We start from the raw sequence: 20,004 nt of genomic DNA on the forward strand, positions 1-20,004 counted from the left end.
GTGTTTGAAACCAGGAATAAATTCAACACATGTAGCTAAGCTTTAATCCTCACAGAGCATGTTCTCATTCCACTGATTGATTCTCATTCAAGCGAATATTGATTGTTCCCATTTAGGGATTCCAAGAAACAATTTCTACCATCCCCAGTCTGATAATTCCTCTGATTCACCTTTTTACAATGACCTCTTGGCTCAACAGCAGCTGCTGTCTCTCAGTAGTAAACTGCAGTGGTCATTCACTGTTACATTTTTTTGTTGAACAACACTGGATCTATGAAGTGTATCTTTAGCTAATGGGAAAAATCTAAAAAGCAAAAGAGAAAAAAACCCTCAAAACAATACTTTCTCATGTTAACAAAAAACATTTTTAAATGTATTTTTCTTACAGCACGCTTGATAAGATTGATATTTTTTGTTTTTGCGCTCAAAAATATTGTAATTCTGCTAGAGCCAATGTTTTTTGACATCCTAGCTTTCCCCCCAGATCCTAAAACCAAGTTTTCACATCAAATGGATTCATTTTCACCAAATCTGTTCTGCAAATGTGGGCTCATGCTTCTGCCTGCTCTGAGAATTCATAAAAAGGCTGCTGTGCAATGCAGCCAGGCTGATGCTCACTTTTTCATCCTTAAGACACTTTTTCATCTTTTGTTGATCTTTGTGGGAAAATTAACCTGAAAAAAAAGTCCAGTTTTGACCACATAGATTTTTTGATTTAACTACTACACAAAATCACCAGTGTTCCTTAAGATTTAATCTTGGGCAATTCAAACATTCAGGAAAGTGAAAATGTATTATATGCAAGTTTTCCCTTTTCCACCTTTTTATTCAATTTTAGTATTCTTTAATTAATTCCAAATGTTTGGTGTCTTTCTTGGAACACACGGTTGCCATAAAAATAGGGACATAAATAAATAAAATATAAAATATACGATTTAAAAACAAACAGTTTTAAGAGAAGCCGGTACATTCTAGTTCAGAGAGAGCATACAAGTGAGAAAAGGTAAGCTTTAATAAAGCTGGGAGAAAAGTAAGAAAAAAAAAATCTTCATTTTTGTAGATATTTTAAGTCAATAATGAAGTGGTTTTAAAAAGAGCAAAAATATAGATGTTCAATAAAATCTGTGAACACTTAGATAACTTTGAGTATATCTAACTTTGAGTTTATCTATGAGAGAATAAAATCTCGGTTAGTTTTCTGTTTTTCTATACTTTTATTTTCTTCTGTTGTACATTTTACTTTTCGTTTTTTTCTTCTTCTTGTCAATACTTTGTTGACTAGTTTCTCTGTTCAAGTTGGTAGGAAAAATACATTTGTCAACCTTAATCTTAAAGAGCTATTGTAGAACTCTGTCAGTGTTACGGAGGGAATGGGAAGTACCCAGGCGCAGAGAGGAGAGGAGGCAGGAGGATGCAGGAGAACGGGGTTTAATAACAAAACTAAAGCTGAAACCAAAACCACTGCATACGGCAGGCAAAACTCGAAACACTAAAAGACTCGAAACCGGGGTAGAATACAATATGGACCAGCACAGGAGGAAGGGAAAGACAGCACTTAAATACATACAAGGCAACAAGACACAGGTGGAAACACTCAGGACTGATGGGGCGAGGTAAAACTCGAAACAACAACAAAACAGGAAATACTACAAAATAAAACAGGAAATCAAGGAACAAAAAATGCTCATCTCTAGTAGGGCTTAAGCACATGCATTGCATTGTAGGGTATGGGAGCAAATCTGAAGTGGACTTTTTGTAAAAATAAATTAATTAATTAATAAATAAATAGAGACAAAGAAATTGGCCAAAGGATAAAACAATATTTTGGGGGATGTTAACCATCAAATCAAGGAACCAATATTTTGTTGAGGCTGATTTAAAAACATAAAAGGACCATCACAGGATCATGATCCTGTAATAAAGCTTATTCCAACAACTTTTTGATATGGGTGAACATGCACAGTATACCCAAAATAGTCATACTGTCTTTTTTGTTGTTTGACTCCCTTGAAACATGCATAGTGTCCAAAAGCTTTCTTACACCAGTTTACCTATATACCACAAAGAGGCTATTAATGGTTAACACAATAAAAAAAAAGAATAAAAAGTAGTCAAGCATTTTATTAATGCAAAAAAAGGTGGGATGAAGTAAAGTTATACATTTACATAATAACTTTTAGTGTCGAAGCATGCCTGCGCATATGTTTATGAAGAGGCAGGGTACAAGAAGCAGTTTGAATAACTTACCATAGTTTTTAAAAAGTAGTTTAGAGTGTTTTAAAAGCTGGTTTGATGAACTTTATTTTATATTTCACCCATTTTAGGTAAATATTCTGGAAACTGGAGATTCAGTCAAGTAAAACTTGAGAAAACTAAAAACTCAGAAAACTTGTAAAAAAGTATTTTAGACAAGCTTTAGCAACATTGCTGGGTTCTTCTGTTTTAAAATTATTGAAATTAGACAAAGACATTGGACTTTTTAAAATGTGTTAGAATGCAGACAGATTATCAGAGTTTTAGGAAAACAACAACTGTCCTGCAGAGACACCTAGTGGCTCTTTAACTGTCTTACATCATTTTAATTTGATCAATAATACCTTCCAATTTTTTTAAATCTTTGCTTAATATTATTTTCTTAACTAACTTAAACGCATAAATATATTACATGTACACAAAGGAAAACTAATTTTGAATAGATTAAAGTGAAATACAAACACTAAACAAAGCAAAACTTTTATATCAAAATACATAATAAAGTTGAATTTTTCAAACTAAAAGAGCAGTCAACAATTAGTTTAGAATGTAGCATTAATGTATCATTTAATATAATTATTTTAATAATAAAGTTTTTTTTAATTAAAAATTACTTAAATAAATTTAACAGCGTCTAGACTAGTGGATGTGTAATCACATTACACAATGGCATAAATCCCAATTCAACATATATATTTAAAATAATATAGTATTCGTGCTTTAACGCAAGCTTTCCAGGCTTTTCAAGAAAAAGAAGGCAGTGCAGATTAAAAGTGACGTCCCAGATTATTTTTTTTCAGAGGTGATAGAAATAGAAATGACTCATTTGGACAGTGAAAAATCAGATTAAAATTAAAACAACAAATATAACTTAGCCACAGCGGAGATGATGGTATATCTATACAGCAACCAAATCTGGACACCCTGCAGTCATTTAGTGGACCATTACCTCCTTTACAACTAGTTAAACTTTGACTGAGGTGGGTTCATGTAACACCTGCATCAAGCCAACACACAGCGGCACAGCTGAAAGAGAAAAAAAAACCAAGGTGTTGAAATGACTCAATCAAAGTCCAGATGTTACCTGACAGAAGATTGGGCCAAAATTCTTCAACAAAGATATGAGTCTGCTCATATGTCTCTTACATAATGAAACTTTTTTTATTTTTTTTATTTTTTATAGATGTGAGGACCAGATAAATGCATTTAGAAGACAACTGCAGAGGATTTTCATATTTTGTTTGTCTTATTTGTTAATAATTAACAGCACTTTTTAGAATTGATTACAAACAGAAAGATAGAATATGTATAATAGAAATATTAAGCTGATTTTCAAATAAACTGGTAAATTTAGAGGCAATAAATCCTCTCCAGAAAACTGACACACACGTTACACATGTTGACCCTCTCACCATCACCATACACAAACACGTGCATGTGCCGGCACACACCCACAAGATATAAAGGTAAGTAGTTGTGGGGAAAATTTAGTCAATGTCCGACCGCTTCCAGCAGGATGTCTCGAGATTATTTTGGATTTTCTTTCATCACAAGAAGTACAAGAAATGCGAGCAATGGGAACACGGTGGCCCTCAACAACCCAGCCGACATTTCTGTTATTGTAATCTATTTTCTGGTTGTCTTGGCTGTGGGAATATGGGTGAGTGTTCAGTCCTCCATCAACTTTCTCTTTGTGGATTTGCTGGGATTTGATAAAAAGAATGACAGAAGACAATGCATATGAAAAGATAACTGTAGAAAATACCTTTTTTGTTATCTTTTGTTCACTTTTTTCACACATTAGGAATGCCACTTTTTTAACATTATGCATATAGTGCAAGAAAAACCTCTTTTTACAAATTAACAAAGTTAAAACGCAAGTCTCAGATATCCAGTTAAACTTTATTGAAAGGCATCAAAGACACTAATATTTTAAACTGCATGCATGATGATTCTAAGGATTGTTGCACTAGCTATAATGCGTCACAATACAAATCATCTTACTTAGATATCCACTGATTTTTGGTGGTCTGTCCTGTTGCAGGCGATGGTACGCACCAATCGCTCCACCGTGGGTGGCTTTTTCCTCGCAGGAAGGAGTATGGTGTGGTGGCCGGTGGGTATCATTCTTTCAGGATTGCACAACTGTCCTTCAGTCCATGTAACATTGTATAAACCACATATATGATTGCTCTGCACTTTTGTGCACCATGTGATGCAGTGCACAACAGCAACTTTTTATTTGAATTCATTCGGCTGTCAGGCATCTTGGTTTTAATTTTCCTTCTACTGTTAGCACAAAACATGAACAGTCATGAACAGTCTAAAACTGTGCAAGAAAATCACTGAACACTGAAGGTGTAACAAACTCCATTGTGAACTCCACAGATTGGAGCATCACTCTTCGCTAGCAACATAGGCAGTGGCCACTTTGTAGGGCTTGCAGGTTCGGGTGCAGCTGCAGGAATAGCCACTGGTGGATTTGAATGGAATGTGAGTACAAATACCATTACTAAGTAATGTGTGAGATGTAATTTATATTATTATTTTCATAGGTAATCTTAGACTGATGATTTTTAAAAGAATTTAACAAAAAGAAATACAATTTGTTTTTGTTAACATGTGTTTCAGGTTCTTATTGTTATTGTGTTACTGGGATGGATCTTTGTGCCAATTTACATCAAAGCTGGGGTAAAGTAATCTACGTTTACTATCTTTTCCATGAATAGTTTAAAAATAAAAGGAAAATATTGCCTTTTTTGTCTAGGTGGTTACTATGCCTGAGTACCTGAAGAAAAGGTTTGGAGGATCCCGCATTCGAATCTATCTGTCAGTGCTCTCCCTGATCCTCTACATCTTCACTAAGATCTCAGTATGTGACTCTGATGCTCATAATTCTGTTACAGCTTTGGTTGCTGCTGGTAATGTAATGCTTCTTTTTTTTCCATGCAGACAGACATGTTTTCTGGAGCCATTTTCATCAACCAGGCTCTTGGGCTGAACATCTACGTTGCAGTTATTGCGCTTCTACTGATCACTGCAGTGTACACTGTCACAGGTCTGCATAAAAATGCAATCTTTTTTGCCTACATTGAATTTTCTTAAGCTACGGACACACCGGGCATGTGACACGCGTTCAAGAATGCGCGTTTAGCCCACAGTGTTCACACTTGTTAAGCAGGGAGGGGCTTCTTCTTCATTTGTTACCTTTTACTAGTGCAAGTTCGCCACATACAGTTGGAAAAGGGTTGGCATGAAATGTCAAAGCAGAACATATTTCAAAAATTTGGCTCCTGGCTTTTTCTTTCACAGCTTTATTCCAATATATGAAAAACCTGGTGTCATGTAATTCTCCTCCGTGCTTTTCAAATGATCGTTAATTTTCAAAGAGTCTGCACTCCCATGAATTGAAAAGGACGCCATTGATACGTCACAAAACCGACTTCCTGAGTTGTCAAAGTTCCACTTGATGTGTTCAATGGCCAAAACCCACCTTTACATAGACTTTTCAGTGGAAGTGGCTGCTTAGATGTGAGTTGCCAAGGGCAGTGTGAATGTAACTTTATAAACTAAAACATAGGAAAAAGTCTTATCTTATGACACTAAAACTAGGGGTAAAGTCTTCTCTAGCTGTATCCATTCTACAGTTGTAAACACAAACACACTTTCAGTTCCATCTGGATGCTCAGAAATAGTGCACACTCAATTAAAATTACACCAAAAAGGCAGTCAAGCCTATTTTTAGATTTTTTATTGGTAAGGGACTGATTGAATTTTGAAGGGAAATCATTAATGTCCTTCTTTTTGTGTCTCAGGTGGACTTGCTGCAGTGATATACACAGACACCTTACAAACCTTCATCATGCTAATAGGGTCTTTCATTCTTATGGGCTTTGGTAAGATAAAAAATTATTTTCTATTGTTAATCCATTAAAGTCTAAGATCTTCTAACCATCACAAATCCACAGCTTTCAATGAGGTGGGAGGTTACGCAAGGTTTGAAGAGCTCTACATGCAGGCGGTCCCAACAATCAAAGGGAATTTTAGCGCTGAGTGTTTTGAGCCACGACCAGACTCCTTCCACCTTTTTAGGGATCCAGTGACTGGAGACCTGCCGTGGCCAGGCATGGTCTTTGGACTCACTATTCAGGCCATTTGGTATTTTTGCAATGACCAGGTTAGTAAAGTAAATAACTGTTCAAATTGTGAGGATGCTTTGCAATTATGGATGGCAAATAATTTTCTGCAGCTCAACCAGGAAAAAACTGAAATTTTAGTTATTCGTCCTGAAGCCAAGAGGGAGAAACAGTTTCTGAAGCTGCAGCAACTTTCATTAAGTCATTCAGAAACAGTCAGAAACCTGGGTGTTATTTTTGACTCTAAGCTAACTTTTATCCCCCATATAAAACAGGTGGTTAAAACTGGTTTTTATTATCTCAAAAATCTGGCTAGAGTCCGCCCACTGCTCTCTCTTGCGAATATGGAGATGCTAATGCATGCTTTTATCATGAGTAAAGTTGATTATTGTAACGCCCTGCTTGCTGGTCTTCCAAAAACCAACATTAGGAACCTTCAGCTTCTCCAGAACTCTGCTGCACGAGTTCTTACAAAGACCAGGAGGCGAGCTCACATCACCCCAATTTTAAAATCCCTGCATTGGCTTCCCATATGCTTCAGGATTGATTTTAAGATACTTTTAACCGTTTTTAAATGTCTTAACGGTCTTGCGCCTTCTTATTTATCAGATCTTTAAGATATGAACCCTCGCGGAGCCTGAGATCCTCTGGCACTGGTCTGTTGACCATTCCAACTGTAAAAACTAAAACCTATGGAGAGGCTGCATTTCAGCACTATGGCCCCCGTTTGTGGAACAGTCTGTCAGAGGACCTGAGAGCCGCAGAGAGCATTGATGCTTTTAAGAAAAGGCTTAAGACCTATCTTTTTAACCTGGCTTTTAGCTAATTTTTTACTACTTTTATTTATTTATTTATTCAGTTATTTATTTATATGTACTTTTTATTTTTATTTTATTTATTTATCTATCCATTTTATCTTGTTTTATGAACTTGAACCTGATTTTTAACGCATTATTTTAATTAACTTTATTTTAATGTTTTATTGTTTTTATCAATATGTTTACTTGTTTATTCTCATTTTTATTCAATTTTATTTCCGGTGCTTCCTCAGCTGGATCCTCTCCCTCTGGGTCGGCTGCTGTTCAGCCACTGCAGCTCTGGATGTGGACCTGCATCACCGCTTAGCTGTGGTGGAGCGGTCCCCGCCTGTGATGCTGCATTTGGCTGTCTATGCGGCTGTTCACAGAGGGGGAGGTTCCAATTATTAGCGTTTCCAGCATCCTGTTTTTGTGCTCAGCCTATTTCTCATTGTCCTTGCCATCACTTAAGGGGTGGGAGGTGTGAAAGGAGTGGGGGGCTGGGTACGGGGAGGGGGCCCTATTTATTTATTTATTAATTTTTATTTTATTTTTAATTCGTCAATACTTGTTTTTATATTTTGTTGTGTTTTAATGTAAAGCACTTTGTGTTATATTTTTATATGAAAAGTGCTTTATAAATAAAGTTTGATTGATTGATTGATCTCTGTGACAGTAAAAGCTTATACTGTGTACTATAGGTAATCTAAAGACATAAATGCAGACTCAACCAGTCAAAGTTTAAACTTTTGCGCAACACTTTAGAATAGCTGCATATGCACAGTAAGTGTATTGCTAAAAAAACAAAACATTAAATGCTAATGACATTTCCTTAAATCTTTATCGACAGGTGATTGTTCAGCGTTGCCTCTCTGCCAAGAATCTCTCTCATGTAAAAGGTGGTTGTGTCTTGTGTGGCTACTTGAAACTGCTGCCGATGTTTCTCATGGTTTTTCCTGGGATGATCAGCAGGATTCTCTATCCCGGTGCGTATGGTAGTGAAATTTGAACAACAGAATCTTGAAATAGCATTCCTTAAAACCCACTCTGATCATCTTTTTATACATTGCGAAACCATGCCCAGTGGTCTTTAACTATGATTGTGCTGGTTTTAGTCAAAATAAAAAAAATCTGCGTTGTTTCCTAAGACGTCGTTTCTGCAGAGTGACAGTAGTTCCTTTGGTGCGGAGTGAACCTGTCTCTACGTCCTGGCATCCATCTGTTTACATGCTTCCCCACTATCTTACAGCCCCTCACACCCCCAAAAAATGACAAGTAATATTGGAGGCACCCAGCTGTACAGTTTGGAGCCAGACACAAGCTTGGACAAGAAAAACTAGCTAGCTTGCCGTGGTAGCTCAATTCATTCCATTATTTCAGACCAAGAACTGCAACACATCTCACCTTTGCATTAGTTTGAACTGTAACCTGTTCAAAGGGATAAAAACCTTTTAAATTATACTAACTAACTCCTCTCTGTATATTTTTTAGAACTAAAATATATTTAATTCTGTAAATAATTTCTAATACTTTACTAAACAATGTCCTTTAATTTTAAACTTTTAGTTCAACTAAATGAAGAATTTGTTGGTTCACAGCGTCCTGCTATAATAACTCATCTAATAGTTTTTTTCTGTAATTTTAACAAGGATTCAATAATAGCTTTTCCTGCACTTCCCCAAATCTCTGCAGAATATGAAAGATACGGGACAACTAGTGAACAATAAATAAGATATAAAGTATTTTTGTTTAATACATCGCTGATTTGTAACAGATTTCCGATAGATCTAGAAACTTTGCGTTTATATAATTTTTGTAAGATTTCCCAGACAATTTATCATCAATTATTAGACCTAAAAAGGTACTTCTTTAAACTGAATTTCTGCACCTTTCAGACATTATTTAACATTTCCTATCTTTTTGCTACCAGAAAAAAGTCATACATTTTTTTTATTGTCATTTAGAGATAACTTACTATAATCAGAGCAGATTTTAATCAACTGAAATTCTTGTTCAACTACATTTAGCAATTTTTTTCCTGCACAAAAAATATTGTTAACATTAGTAAACATAATATATTTCAGCTCTATTGTTATTAAAAAAATATCATTCATGCACAATGAAAATAATGATTTTTTTATAGATGTCCTCCATCATGAGAAAAAGTACACAAAAACATGTTAAAATGCCCCAAAAACTGTTTTAATTGGAGTGGGTCTTTAAATGAAATGAGTTTTATCCAAATGTTTTTTTTTCCGATATTCAGATGTGGTGGCGTGTGTGGACCCAGAAGAATGTCAATCATACTGCGGCTCTAGTGTGGGATGCAGCAACATCGCCTATCCCAAATTAGTGGTGGATCTCATGCCCAATGGTAAATTTCTGTGACTTTACTCCTGTGACTTTACTAAATCTCTTAAGTGTATTGAATTCGATTTGTAATGCTCTAAATGTATTGTTTTCTCTCCTAGGTTTGCGGGGTCTCATGCTTTCTGTGATGCTGGCGTCTCTGATGAGCTCCCTTACCTCCATCTTCAACAGTGCTAGCACTCTCTTCACAATGGATATGTACACCAAGATCCGCCCCAGAGCCAAAGAACGGGAGCTCATGATTGCTGGCAGGCAAAACACATTTCTTATTATTTCCTTAACAAAGATTCTCAACTGGTTGGACTACAAATTTTAAGTTTCATGTTTTAATTGTTTACAGATTGTTTACCTTGGGTTTGATTGGTGTGAGCATCGCGTGGATCCCTGTAGTTCAGACAGCTCAGAGTGGTCAGCTCTTTGACTATGCTCAGTCCATTACCAGCTACCTTGCTCCACCAATTGCAGCCGTCTTCATCCTCGCCATCTTCTGTAAACGTGTCAATGAGCCTGTAAGTTTACTCTATGTTCTATTTTACTCCTATGAAAATAATAGCTTGAGGATAATCACTTAGAATTGATAGTCTACAATTTTTCTAATAATATTTTAGATTGAGCATAATGAGAAAAAGGAAATGTATGGCCATTATACCAATGGTCTTCCAAAATAATCCATTAATAATCCATTAAAATTCAGTGGTAACAACTTTGACTACCATAGGGATATCAGCTTCACAGAAAACTCTACTTTTTGAGTTGCATCAAAAATTTTATAACTACATTTAAAGCACTTTTTCGTGTATTTTGAAATCTTTTGGCATACAAATAAGTCACATACACAAAATAGGTCCCAGTTTAGAAGGATAGGCTTAACATCTTCATCACAGAAATGACTGTTACAAGGGTTGGGTCATCAGTGTTGCTTAGCTAGTTCTAACTGTATTTTGTTCTCAATCATAGGGTGCCTTCTATGGACTCATGATTGGTCTGCCAATAGGCCTGTCCAGGATGATCACTGAGTTTGTGTATGGAACGGGTAGCTGTGCTAACCCCAGTGATTGTCCAACAATTATTTGCGGCGTGCACTACCTTTACTTCGGCATCATCCTGTTTGTGTTGTCGTGTATCATCATCATTGGTATATCCCTAATGACCAAACCCATTGAAGACAAACATGTAAGTGTTCTCCCCAAGACAAACTTGAATAAATCATTAGCTTCTCAATTTAATTTTACTGGAACTTGTTCTGTTTTTCATTACTTTAAACACAAGCAAACTTTCAACCAACTTTGGTCAATGTTATTGGTGTTTTCTTTTTATATTTTAATCTTTGTATATAAGATTGAAATGTGATCATTTTTAGTCAAGAGGAGTCCATCATTCGTGACTGTTATTGCACTTAAGGTTAAAACTGTTTATTAGGTTTATAATATCAATTTTGGTTTGCCATACAGGTCCTAGTGTGGATTTAGTTTTATTACATTTGAGGGAGGGATCAATGCCCTGATACAAACCCTTTAGTCCTGATGATTGTATTGTTTACTCAGCTGCATCGACTTTGTTGGAGCCTTAGGAACAGCACTGAAGAGAGGGTAGACCTGGAAAAAGATGACTGGGTTGGTAGGGAGGACAACAGCATAAATGAAAAAGGTAATCAGCGACTAGTGGACAATAATGATGCTTTTTTTAATCAAATATAAACTACTTTTTTTTGTTTTTTTTGCTGTTTTTCTTTTTTCTGCATGACAGAACCTAAAAAAGAACAAGGCTTCTGTAAGAAAGCGCTGCTGTGTTTCTGTGGGCTGGAGGAGAGTGAAGCTCCGAAATTAAGTCCTGAAGAAGAGGCAGAGCTGAAGAAGCAGCTCACAGACACCACAGAAGCACCTTTGTGGAGGAAGGTGGTGAACACCAATGCAATCATACTTTTATCTGTGGCTATGTTTTGCCATGGTTTTTATGCTTAGAGAAGCTTTAACTGTCTTTCCAAGTAATCTGATTATGAAGATTAACATGTTAACATATTATAATATTGACAGAAACATTTTTTTTCTATTATTCAAATTTTATATACGTAGATATTACATGCTATACTATTCTGGTCTTGCATTTTACTTGAGGGAAGAAACCCTCTAAACACTTTATCATGTTAGGCTCACAGAATTAAAATAAAAAAAACACTAGGAGTAATAGCCATGGACTGTTTGTCTGACATAAAATCCACAAAAAACACTAAGGAAAATGTTAATGTGCAAATCTGTACTGGTCATGTTTAACTTTGTTATACTACTAAAATGTTTAAATTTTTGTTCATATCTTGCTGTTTCTTTAATAAAGTTTTGAAGTTTTGTCATCTAGATTCCATTTTCCCTGTCTGTTTTAAGGCTGGTCTCTCTGAGGCTTTTAACTTGAAGGAAAATACTTTAAACTATCAAAATATGTTCACCTTTCTTCATGATGGAACAACTGCTATTATTGTTACTGGGCTAAAGTTTGAAACTCAATGTCCCTTTATGGAACCAATTTGTCTACAGATTTAAGGAAGTTAAATGGAATATTTTTTAAGATCTTTTTTTACACTGTATTGTGTCGGTTAATGAGACAAAAAGAGAACTCAGAGGCTATTCAGACAGCGTGTTTTCAAGGACATCTTTTGGTTAAAATATATTTAGGAAATTACAGCACTTTCAGAATCAGTAGCTGAAGCCATAACATATGTTTACACTTTTACCAAATTAGTTGTCTAAACATATATGCTATTGAAGCATAAACTATTATCCATTTTATAAAATCGCTCTTTTAAATATCAACAACAGCTGCAGTTTTATGTGCAAAATTTCTTTAATCGGATCAAAGATCGGATTAGAACTGAAAAACTTTATCCGATTATATTAAACGTTTATATATACGTCACACTCTCCATCGGAATAAATCATTTTTACAAGCGCTAAAACGATCTAAATCACTTGAAACAATAGAAGAAGAAATAGCTAGTTCAGTTTTAAACAAATTAAGCTACGGCATAGAGCGAGATGATCTCCATGTACTATTACTATTATTATTAAGTGACTGTTCGCTCATAATAGAGAAGTACAGTAGCAACTTATAATTTATACAATTTAGGTGTTGAAGAAACAGGAGCCCCAGTGGTGTGTGGAGCAGCTCTGTTCCTCCTCCTCCTCCTCCTCCTCCTCCTCCTCATGCTAATCACACACTGATGTAGGACCACATCCATTTTTGGAAGACAGCATCGTGGTTGTTATGGTCATTCTGGCTCAAAACCAGCACCGTTCAGACGGAGTCGTCTATCTATCTATCTATCTATCTATCTATCTATCTATCTATCTATCTATCTATCTATCTATCTATCTATCTATCTATCTATCTATCTATCTATCTATCTATCTATCTATCTATCTATCTATCTATCTATCTATCTATCTATCTATCTATCTATCTATCTATCTATCTATCTATCTATCTATCTATCTATCTATCTATCTATCTATCTATCTATCTATCTATCTATCTATCTATCTATCTATCTATCTATCTATCTATCACTGTTTTGTGTACATATATTATTTGTAATTTAAGCCTTGCTAATGTGTGTGAATACGTTTTATTGATGTCTAAAATATTAGATCTGTAATCAAGGTATTGCAATATTTAATTGTCATTATTTTTTTTTGTACATGTAGTTTGTAAACTGTTGATCCTAATTTACTATCCAAATTATTAAATTAAACATAGAATGAACGGGATGACCTAGGCTGTGTCTCCCCCTCTGTTGTTTGGGACTAGTGTCATATGGAAACTCAATCAATAACCTGTCCTGGGCTGTCCTCTAGGGACTCCTAGTGGTTGATAAAGTATTGCACATTTTACCAATTTGCTCAGTGTGATGGTCACCTAGAAAAGTAAATTTAAAATAAAAAACTAAAAAACGAAAAATGGTTCTGTAATTATTTCCATCTGTTCCTTACTAAAAATCCATTGAAAATTTAAAAATGTTGGTTTTTCCCCCGCAATGGACATTTTCTTTTCAACGTTTTCAATATGACAATTTAAGATTTGTTTTATTTGAAGTTCTCTTATTCAGAATATTGTATTCATGTTTAGAAAACCAGATCCATTTTACTGTAAGTGGTAGCAGATTCTCATTTACCCATCTTTCTTGGCTCTCATCTAACTATAGCCAATAATTAACAAAGAAACACGCTTATCTATGAAGGACATTTACTGTTCAGTGTACGGGTTGAAGGTAAGGTTAAGTCTATTTTATTAGCTACTTATATAAAATAATCCTATTACAGTTTTTCTCCATTCGTTTGGCTCATTTCTTGAAACAGAAATTACATTGTGAAAATTCTAAAATCACTTGGCAAAACAGTCTTACAGTTCAGCACAACACTGTAGCTCACTTGCAAAATCTAATATATCTCTCAAAACTGTTCACTCATGCTTCCAAACTAAATTCCTTTCCCATGTAAAGAGTCGGTGCCACGGAAATGGCAAAGGTCCTTCTCAATTGTTTTGGCTCATTTCTTGAAGCAGACCGGACGTTCTCAACACTCTTGGTGCTTTTGCCAAAATAATGTGGATGGTTCGGCACAACACCATGGTTCACCTGCAAAAGTTCATATCTCTCCCAAAACAATTCACTCATGTGTCAAAACTAAATTTCCTTCTCATTTAAACAGTCAGTGCCCCCAAAACACTGTGTCCCTTTAGCATTGTGTAGGCACTGCAAGTCAAAATGATTAGATGTTTTGTCACTATAGCAGAGGACTATTGAAATATCCTTCATGTCCACCTCTCAGTCTTAGCTCAGACGTTTATTGACATTGGTCACTGTACTTTTTTTGTATGGCTAACAGAATACAATTTTGAAAAACTGAAAAAAAGAAAAAGGATTTTAGGGTAAGAGTAGCCTCTAAGATTTACAGTAACAGCACACATTGCACTCATACTGCCAAGGAAAGTCTAACCATTATCATTCACACACATAAAGTAACTTTCATACATCAGAATAAAAAGAAAATGTTTACAGCATAACATACTTTATAATTTAAACACAAACAAAAAAACAATGAAAATGATATGCAGCCTGCAGTGCTGTAAAAAATGCTTGAGTTTCACAACTAAAAGTTCTTCACTGGTCGCTGTCCTCACCCTCCCTCTCCTGGCCATCGTCCTTACCCTGCTGGCCGTCCACACTCTGCTGTCTGTCTGGCCACAGATTCTTGTCCATATCACAGCATATTTTCTCCCTTGTGATGCAACGAGGGAAAAAACAGCGTGCATGTGGCAACCATCCCCTACACTGATCTCCTTTAACATCCTCACACGCAGCATCCAGTGCATGGAGCAGGGACCTCTGATGTTGTGCCTCATGCTCACACACTCACCACCTCCAAGCGGAGAAAAACTCCTCAATAGGATTGAGAAAAGGAGAGTAAGGTGGTAATGAACACTATGACCATCCTTGGATGAGTAGTGAACCAGGCCATGATGAGCGGGCCACGGTGGAAATTCACATTGTCCCATTTAACATATAGTGGTAGGTGAGGCGCTACGAGACCTCTCTCATTTTCAGGGATCAAATCAAAATAATAATACATTTATTAAATTTTCCAAGGGATTCAAATTTCGTATTCATGGTATTATGTTCTTGACTAATTTTGACAATTGGACAGACTATTGTGCATGTGATGACTTACACAATGAAATGATGTTGACTCATTTTGGAGCGAACAACCATTAGACTGAGAATCAACAATCAGTTTAGATCAACAAGATCTATTCACTTGGAAATTGTGATAAATGAAGGTTACTTATACTTAATCATTTGAAAGATGTACTGAGACATTGAGACATGTACTAAGACATTTGCAATTTGATGAAACCAATGAGAAATTCCATTCTGTTGTGAACAATTGCAGAGTGGTTTGGAAGTTTGTCCATGTTGTTTTGAGAATGTAATTTCTGTTTCAAGAAATGAGCCAAACCACTGGAGAAAAACTGTAAGTACAGGTAGCCTACATTTAGCACAATTTCCAAGTGAATAGATCTTGTTGATCTAAACTGATTGTTACAGCATAATATACTTTATAATATCAACACAAAAAACAAAACAATGAAAATGATATGCATTCTGCAGTGCTGTAAATAATGCTTGAGTTTCACAACTAACAGTTCACTGGTCGCTGTCCTCACCCTCCCTCTGCTGGCCATCGTACTCATCCTGCTGGCCATCCACACGCTGCTGTCTGTCTGGCCACAGATTCTCGTCCACATCACAGCATTTATTCTACCTTGCAATGCAACGAGGGAAGAAACGGCGTGCATGTCGCAACCATCCCTACACTGATCTCCTGTACTATCCTCACACGCAGCATCCATTGCATGGAGCAGGGCCCGCTGATCTTGAGCCTGATGCTCATACACTCACCACCTCCAAGTGGAGAAAAACTCCTCAATAGGACTGAAGAAAGGAGAGTAAGGTGGTAGGAACACTAAGACCATCCTTGGATGAGTAGTGAACCAGGCCCCAATGAGCGGGCCACGATGGAAATTCACATTGCCCCATACAATAACATATAGTGGTAGGTGAGGCGCTTCGAGACCTCTCTCATTTTCAGGATCAAATCAAAATGAAGGCGGGCCTCGCTGGCCTATGTTAGTCAAGTTCTAGTTTCACCTGACTGTCAATCGCTGTAATTAATTTATCAAATGTTCCAAGGGATTCATATATCATATTCATGGTATTATGTTGTTGAATAACTTTGACAATTGAACATACTATTGTGCATGTGATGACTTACACAATAAAATGATGCTGACTCATTTTGGAGCGAACAACAATTAGAGTTAGAATCAACGATCAGTTTAGGTCGGGGGTCGGCAACCCGCGGCTCAGGAGCCGTATGCGGCTCTTTTGCGCTGCTCTAGTGGCTCCCTGGAGCATTTTCAAAAACGTTTAAAAATGTAAAAAGATAGGGGAGATAAATATATTTTTGGTTTTAATATGGTTTCTGTAGGAGGAAAAACAAGACACAATCATTCTTAACGTTTTCCAATGCTGTAAGAATGTGTAGAATAAATATTGCAACACCCAGCAGGTACGCCACTTGCAGCAGGAAATACGGGAGCCAAGCTGTCAACAAGTTGAGCTGTCTATCAACTGGCAGCGCTGGAGAACTGTCCCTGTCCCATACACCGCACGCCTTTGAACAGTCTCAGAGAGAAGGAGGCAGTAAGAGAAGCTGAGAACACAGTCTCCTTCCTGGCATAACCAGCCCATTTACCTTGAACATACACCACATTGAACATTGCACACTGGTCATCAACCTCTCCCTCTCCCACACTCTTGGTGCAACATAAAGAAACAACATAACAGGAAGAATAAACAAAGGTGGAACAACCAACCTGCCATATGAAAAGAAACGTGGGCAAACAGAAACGCTCATGCTGAGCCCTAATTAGATCAGGAGACCGAATCCCACAATCCCCTGCTGCTAACAGACCTAAAATGCACATGACCACCACTACAATATTAAATTTCAACATTTCTGTCAACGAAAATTTGCGTCATAGCCTGCGACACACATTTCTGCCAGCAGGGCTTTTTTTTTTTTTTTTTTAACTCTTAGCGGACTGCTAGGCAGGTGGCTGATGTAAATCGAACCACCGTCAGCTCCGTGCATTGCTTGATGAAGTTGAAAGCGAATATTCTGATCTCCTGCTACAAAACAAAGTCCGATGGCTGTCCAGGGATGATATTTTGCGTCACTTTGTCGTCTGTTTCGAACACGTGCAAACGTTCCTGAAAAACAAAGACCTGAACTACCCGCAACTGGAAGATCCTGAGTGGCTCGAAAAGCTGCACTTTTTGGTGGATATGACTGTGACAAATCACATAAACGAGCTGAATGAAAGTCTCCAGGCGCCATAAATGCTTGAAGCTGTTTTTTCATTCGGGCGCAAGCTGACTGTCATGGGGCACGCACAATCCATTTTATTGTTTTGTGTTCGAATCCTCAAAATAAAAATGACTTCAAAAATCGGATTTCTTTATTCCCTTTTTTTCATTTTATCAAAGCAATGAAACATAATTAATTAATATTGTAATGAAGTTAAACTTGCACAACAGAGCAGTCACGTGACGCGTCGTTCTCCGCAGAATGCACTGCAGGGCAAATAAACATTTAATTGTTAATGCTCATTATGTATTTGTAGCAACTTAGTCATTTTGATAGTAGCCTAATATAGCTAATATAGATACATATTGCATGTGTTGCCTTCATCAGAAGGCTTAAATAGGGCTTTTAATATTTTGAGGCTCCAGACACATTTGTTTTTTGTTTTTTTCGTCCAATTTGGCTCTTTCAACATTTTGGGTTGCCGACCCCTGGTTTAGATCAACAAGATCTATTCACTTGGAAATTGTGCTAAATGTAGGCTACCTGTACTTAATCAATTGCAAAGATGTACTGAGACATTGAGACATGTACTATGACATTTGCAATTTGATGAAATTAATGAGAAATTCCATTCTGTTGTGAACATTGCCAAGTGGTTTGGAGGTTTGTCCATGTTGTTTTGAGAATGTAATTTCTGTTTCAAGGAATGAGCCAAAACAATGGAGAAAAACTGTAATGTGTTATTTTGAATGAGTGCAAACCATGTTTCAAAATGTGAACAAAACATTCTTATTATCAAAACGTTACATATTTGCATTAAAATAAGAACATTTTTTAACCTTTAACTCTTATATGAAACATTTTTGTCACTAAATCTTGGTTGCAGGATGAACAGCTCCTTCAGAACTCAGAAGACGGGCTGCAATGTGTTGTGTCATGTTTGGTAAGCAGCTGCACAAGTAATATCAGTAAAAATTCAAATAATTTTAATAAGAAGATAGCATTACAGTAAAACACAAATCCACATTGTAAAACATGATAATGCACTTTTCGGAAATTGGCATTCAATGCAAAAGTGGCTTTTAAATGAAAGCATTTTTAATGCTCTATTGTCTTCATAATTTGACTTTTCTGCAATTACTATTTAAGGGCAGTAGTTTAAACACATGATGTCATGTGTGAGATGAGATCTTGTTTTTTACCTTGTGTCATTCAGGGACATAAATGTCCTCAAGATTCGGTAGTCGTGCTTGTAATCTAATCCTTGAGCAAGCTTTCCTATCGACTATAGAACTAAAGTTTCACTAAAGGAATTTGTGTGTTGCAATGCCCTCTGGGAAAAATAAAAAGATAATGGAAAGCAGCAGGCATTATGATAGGTGGATTTTTCTAAGGAGGCATAGTCTCTTTGATTTTCCTATATACTTTAGTTTCTTTTCTTTTCTTTTTATTTGGCCGGACAACAAATAATAGAGATTGTGCATCTTTGATTTGATTTGAAATGGTTTATTTCAAGCAATAAAAGCAAGAATAATGCACAAAACAATACAATCAGCAGTTATACATTCACACAAAGACCTATCAAACTTAGGATAATTTGACATTAAATTAAAGATTGCTTGAAAGGGAGGGGAAGGAAGCAAATTTATATAATCCCAACCCCTTTTCTACCGTAACCATTTTCATTACATGATTCATCATTACCGGGTTCATAACCTTTTATCAGATATCTATGTCTTATGAAGACAGTTTCAAGTCTTTAAGAATACTTAAGTATCAATAAGTCACATGACTAAGATGAAGTACTTAATAATTATGTAAAAAAAGACAAAACTCTTAGAATTCAACATAGCACATGCAGATCGATTATCAAAAATATTTGCAGATAATTCTTTTCATTAGAACAATCATGATTATAGTTAGACATAACAATATTTCTTAAGTCATCATAGCATATGCAGATCAAGTATCAAAAGTTAAAAACATGTGCAGATTATTTTTATTTGAAAAATCTTCAGTCACATAAACCAGCAGTAGATTACCTTCCATTTTAGCCTCATTTGAAAAATAAAATACACAAAAGATATGTATAAAAAATATAATATCCAGTGACTTGTTTTGGAAAACAGTTAAGAAATTTTAATTTTTTTTAACAAGTTTCCAAATTTTTCAAAGTACATTTTGTTTAAAAAATAAAACTATAAGATAACAGAATTTGGAGCAAAGGAGTCCCTTTTCCAGATCAGAAAAGTCATATTTTGCACTGTCATAATTAAAGTTTACCTACCTTAAAACTATTATGCAGGAATAAAATACTTAAACGTTTTTTTCCAGGAGAGAAATTTTGGCACGACTTTAAGCTACATAATAAAACCATGTACCAGGAGCAATATGCTCTACAGGGCAAAGGGCAGATATCTGGCTTTGATAAATAGATTATTTTGTATATTCTGGTGAGTAATATGTTTTATGCATGGTTATGTTTTCCTTTCTTCTCCGTACGAGCGTTTTTAGAAGCCTTCAAGGCCA

At 36.0% G+C, this 20,004-nt stretch overlaps 1 protein-coding gene across 2 annotated transcripts; it reads left to right on the forward strand.

Annotated features, from left to right (window-relative positions):
* Positions 1-3,428: 3,428 nt before the first annotated feature.
* Positions 3,429-11,907, forward strand: LOC101175176 (sodium/glucose cotransporter 1-like). 2 transcript variants are annotated; one of them, XM_004074818.3, is made up of 15 exons: positions 3,429-3,913; positions 4,298-4,369; positions 4,642-4,746; positions 4,885-4,944; positions 5,021-5,125; positions 5,206-5,311; positions 6,069-6,149; positions 6,222-6,430; positions 8,037-8,172; positions 9,453-9,560; positions 9,658-9,808; positions 9,897-10,065; positions 10,514-10,729; positions 11,101-11,203; positions 11,303-11,907. In XM_004074818.3, exons 1-15 carry the CDS (start codon positions 3,770-3,772, stop codon positions 11,515-11,517), a joined length of 1,980 nt encoding a protein of 659 aa, XP_004074866.1. In that variant the 5' UTR covers positions 3,429-3,769; the 3' UTR covers positions 11,518-11,907. The 2 variants fall into 2 exon arrangements, with proteins under 2 accessions (XP_004074866.1, XP_020563379.1); XM_020707720.1 differs by lacking the exon at positions 5,021-5,125 and having other exon boundaries at positions 3,432-3,913.
* The last annotated feature ends 8,097 nt before the right edge of the window (positions 11,908-20,004 follow it).

The sequence above is a fragment of the Oryzias latipes genome, chromosome 12, assembly GCF_002234675.1.
Source record: "Oryzias latipes chromosome 12, ASM223467v1".
In the NCBI taxonomy this organism is placed as follows: Eukaryota; Metazoa; Chordata; class Actinopteri; order Beloniformes; family Adrianichthyidae; genus Oryzias; species Oryzias latipes.

Excerpts from the sequence above, each read along its gene's own strand:
- LOC101175176 (XM_004074818.3), top strand. The coding sequence starts at position 3,770 with ATGTCTCGAGATTATTTTGGATTTTCTTTCATCACAAGAAGTACAAGA. Across the intron at positions 3,914-4,297 it reads TCTTGGCTGTGGGAATATGG|GCGATGGTACGCACCAATCG; the intron begins GTGAGTGTTCAG and ends GTCCTGTTGCAG. Across the intron at positions 8,173-9,452 it reads CAGCAGGATTCTCTATCCCG|ATGTGGTGGCGTGTGTGGAC; the intron begins GTGCGTATGGTA and ends TCCGATATTCAG.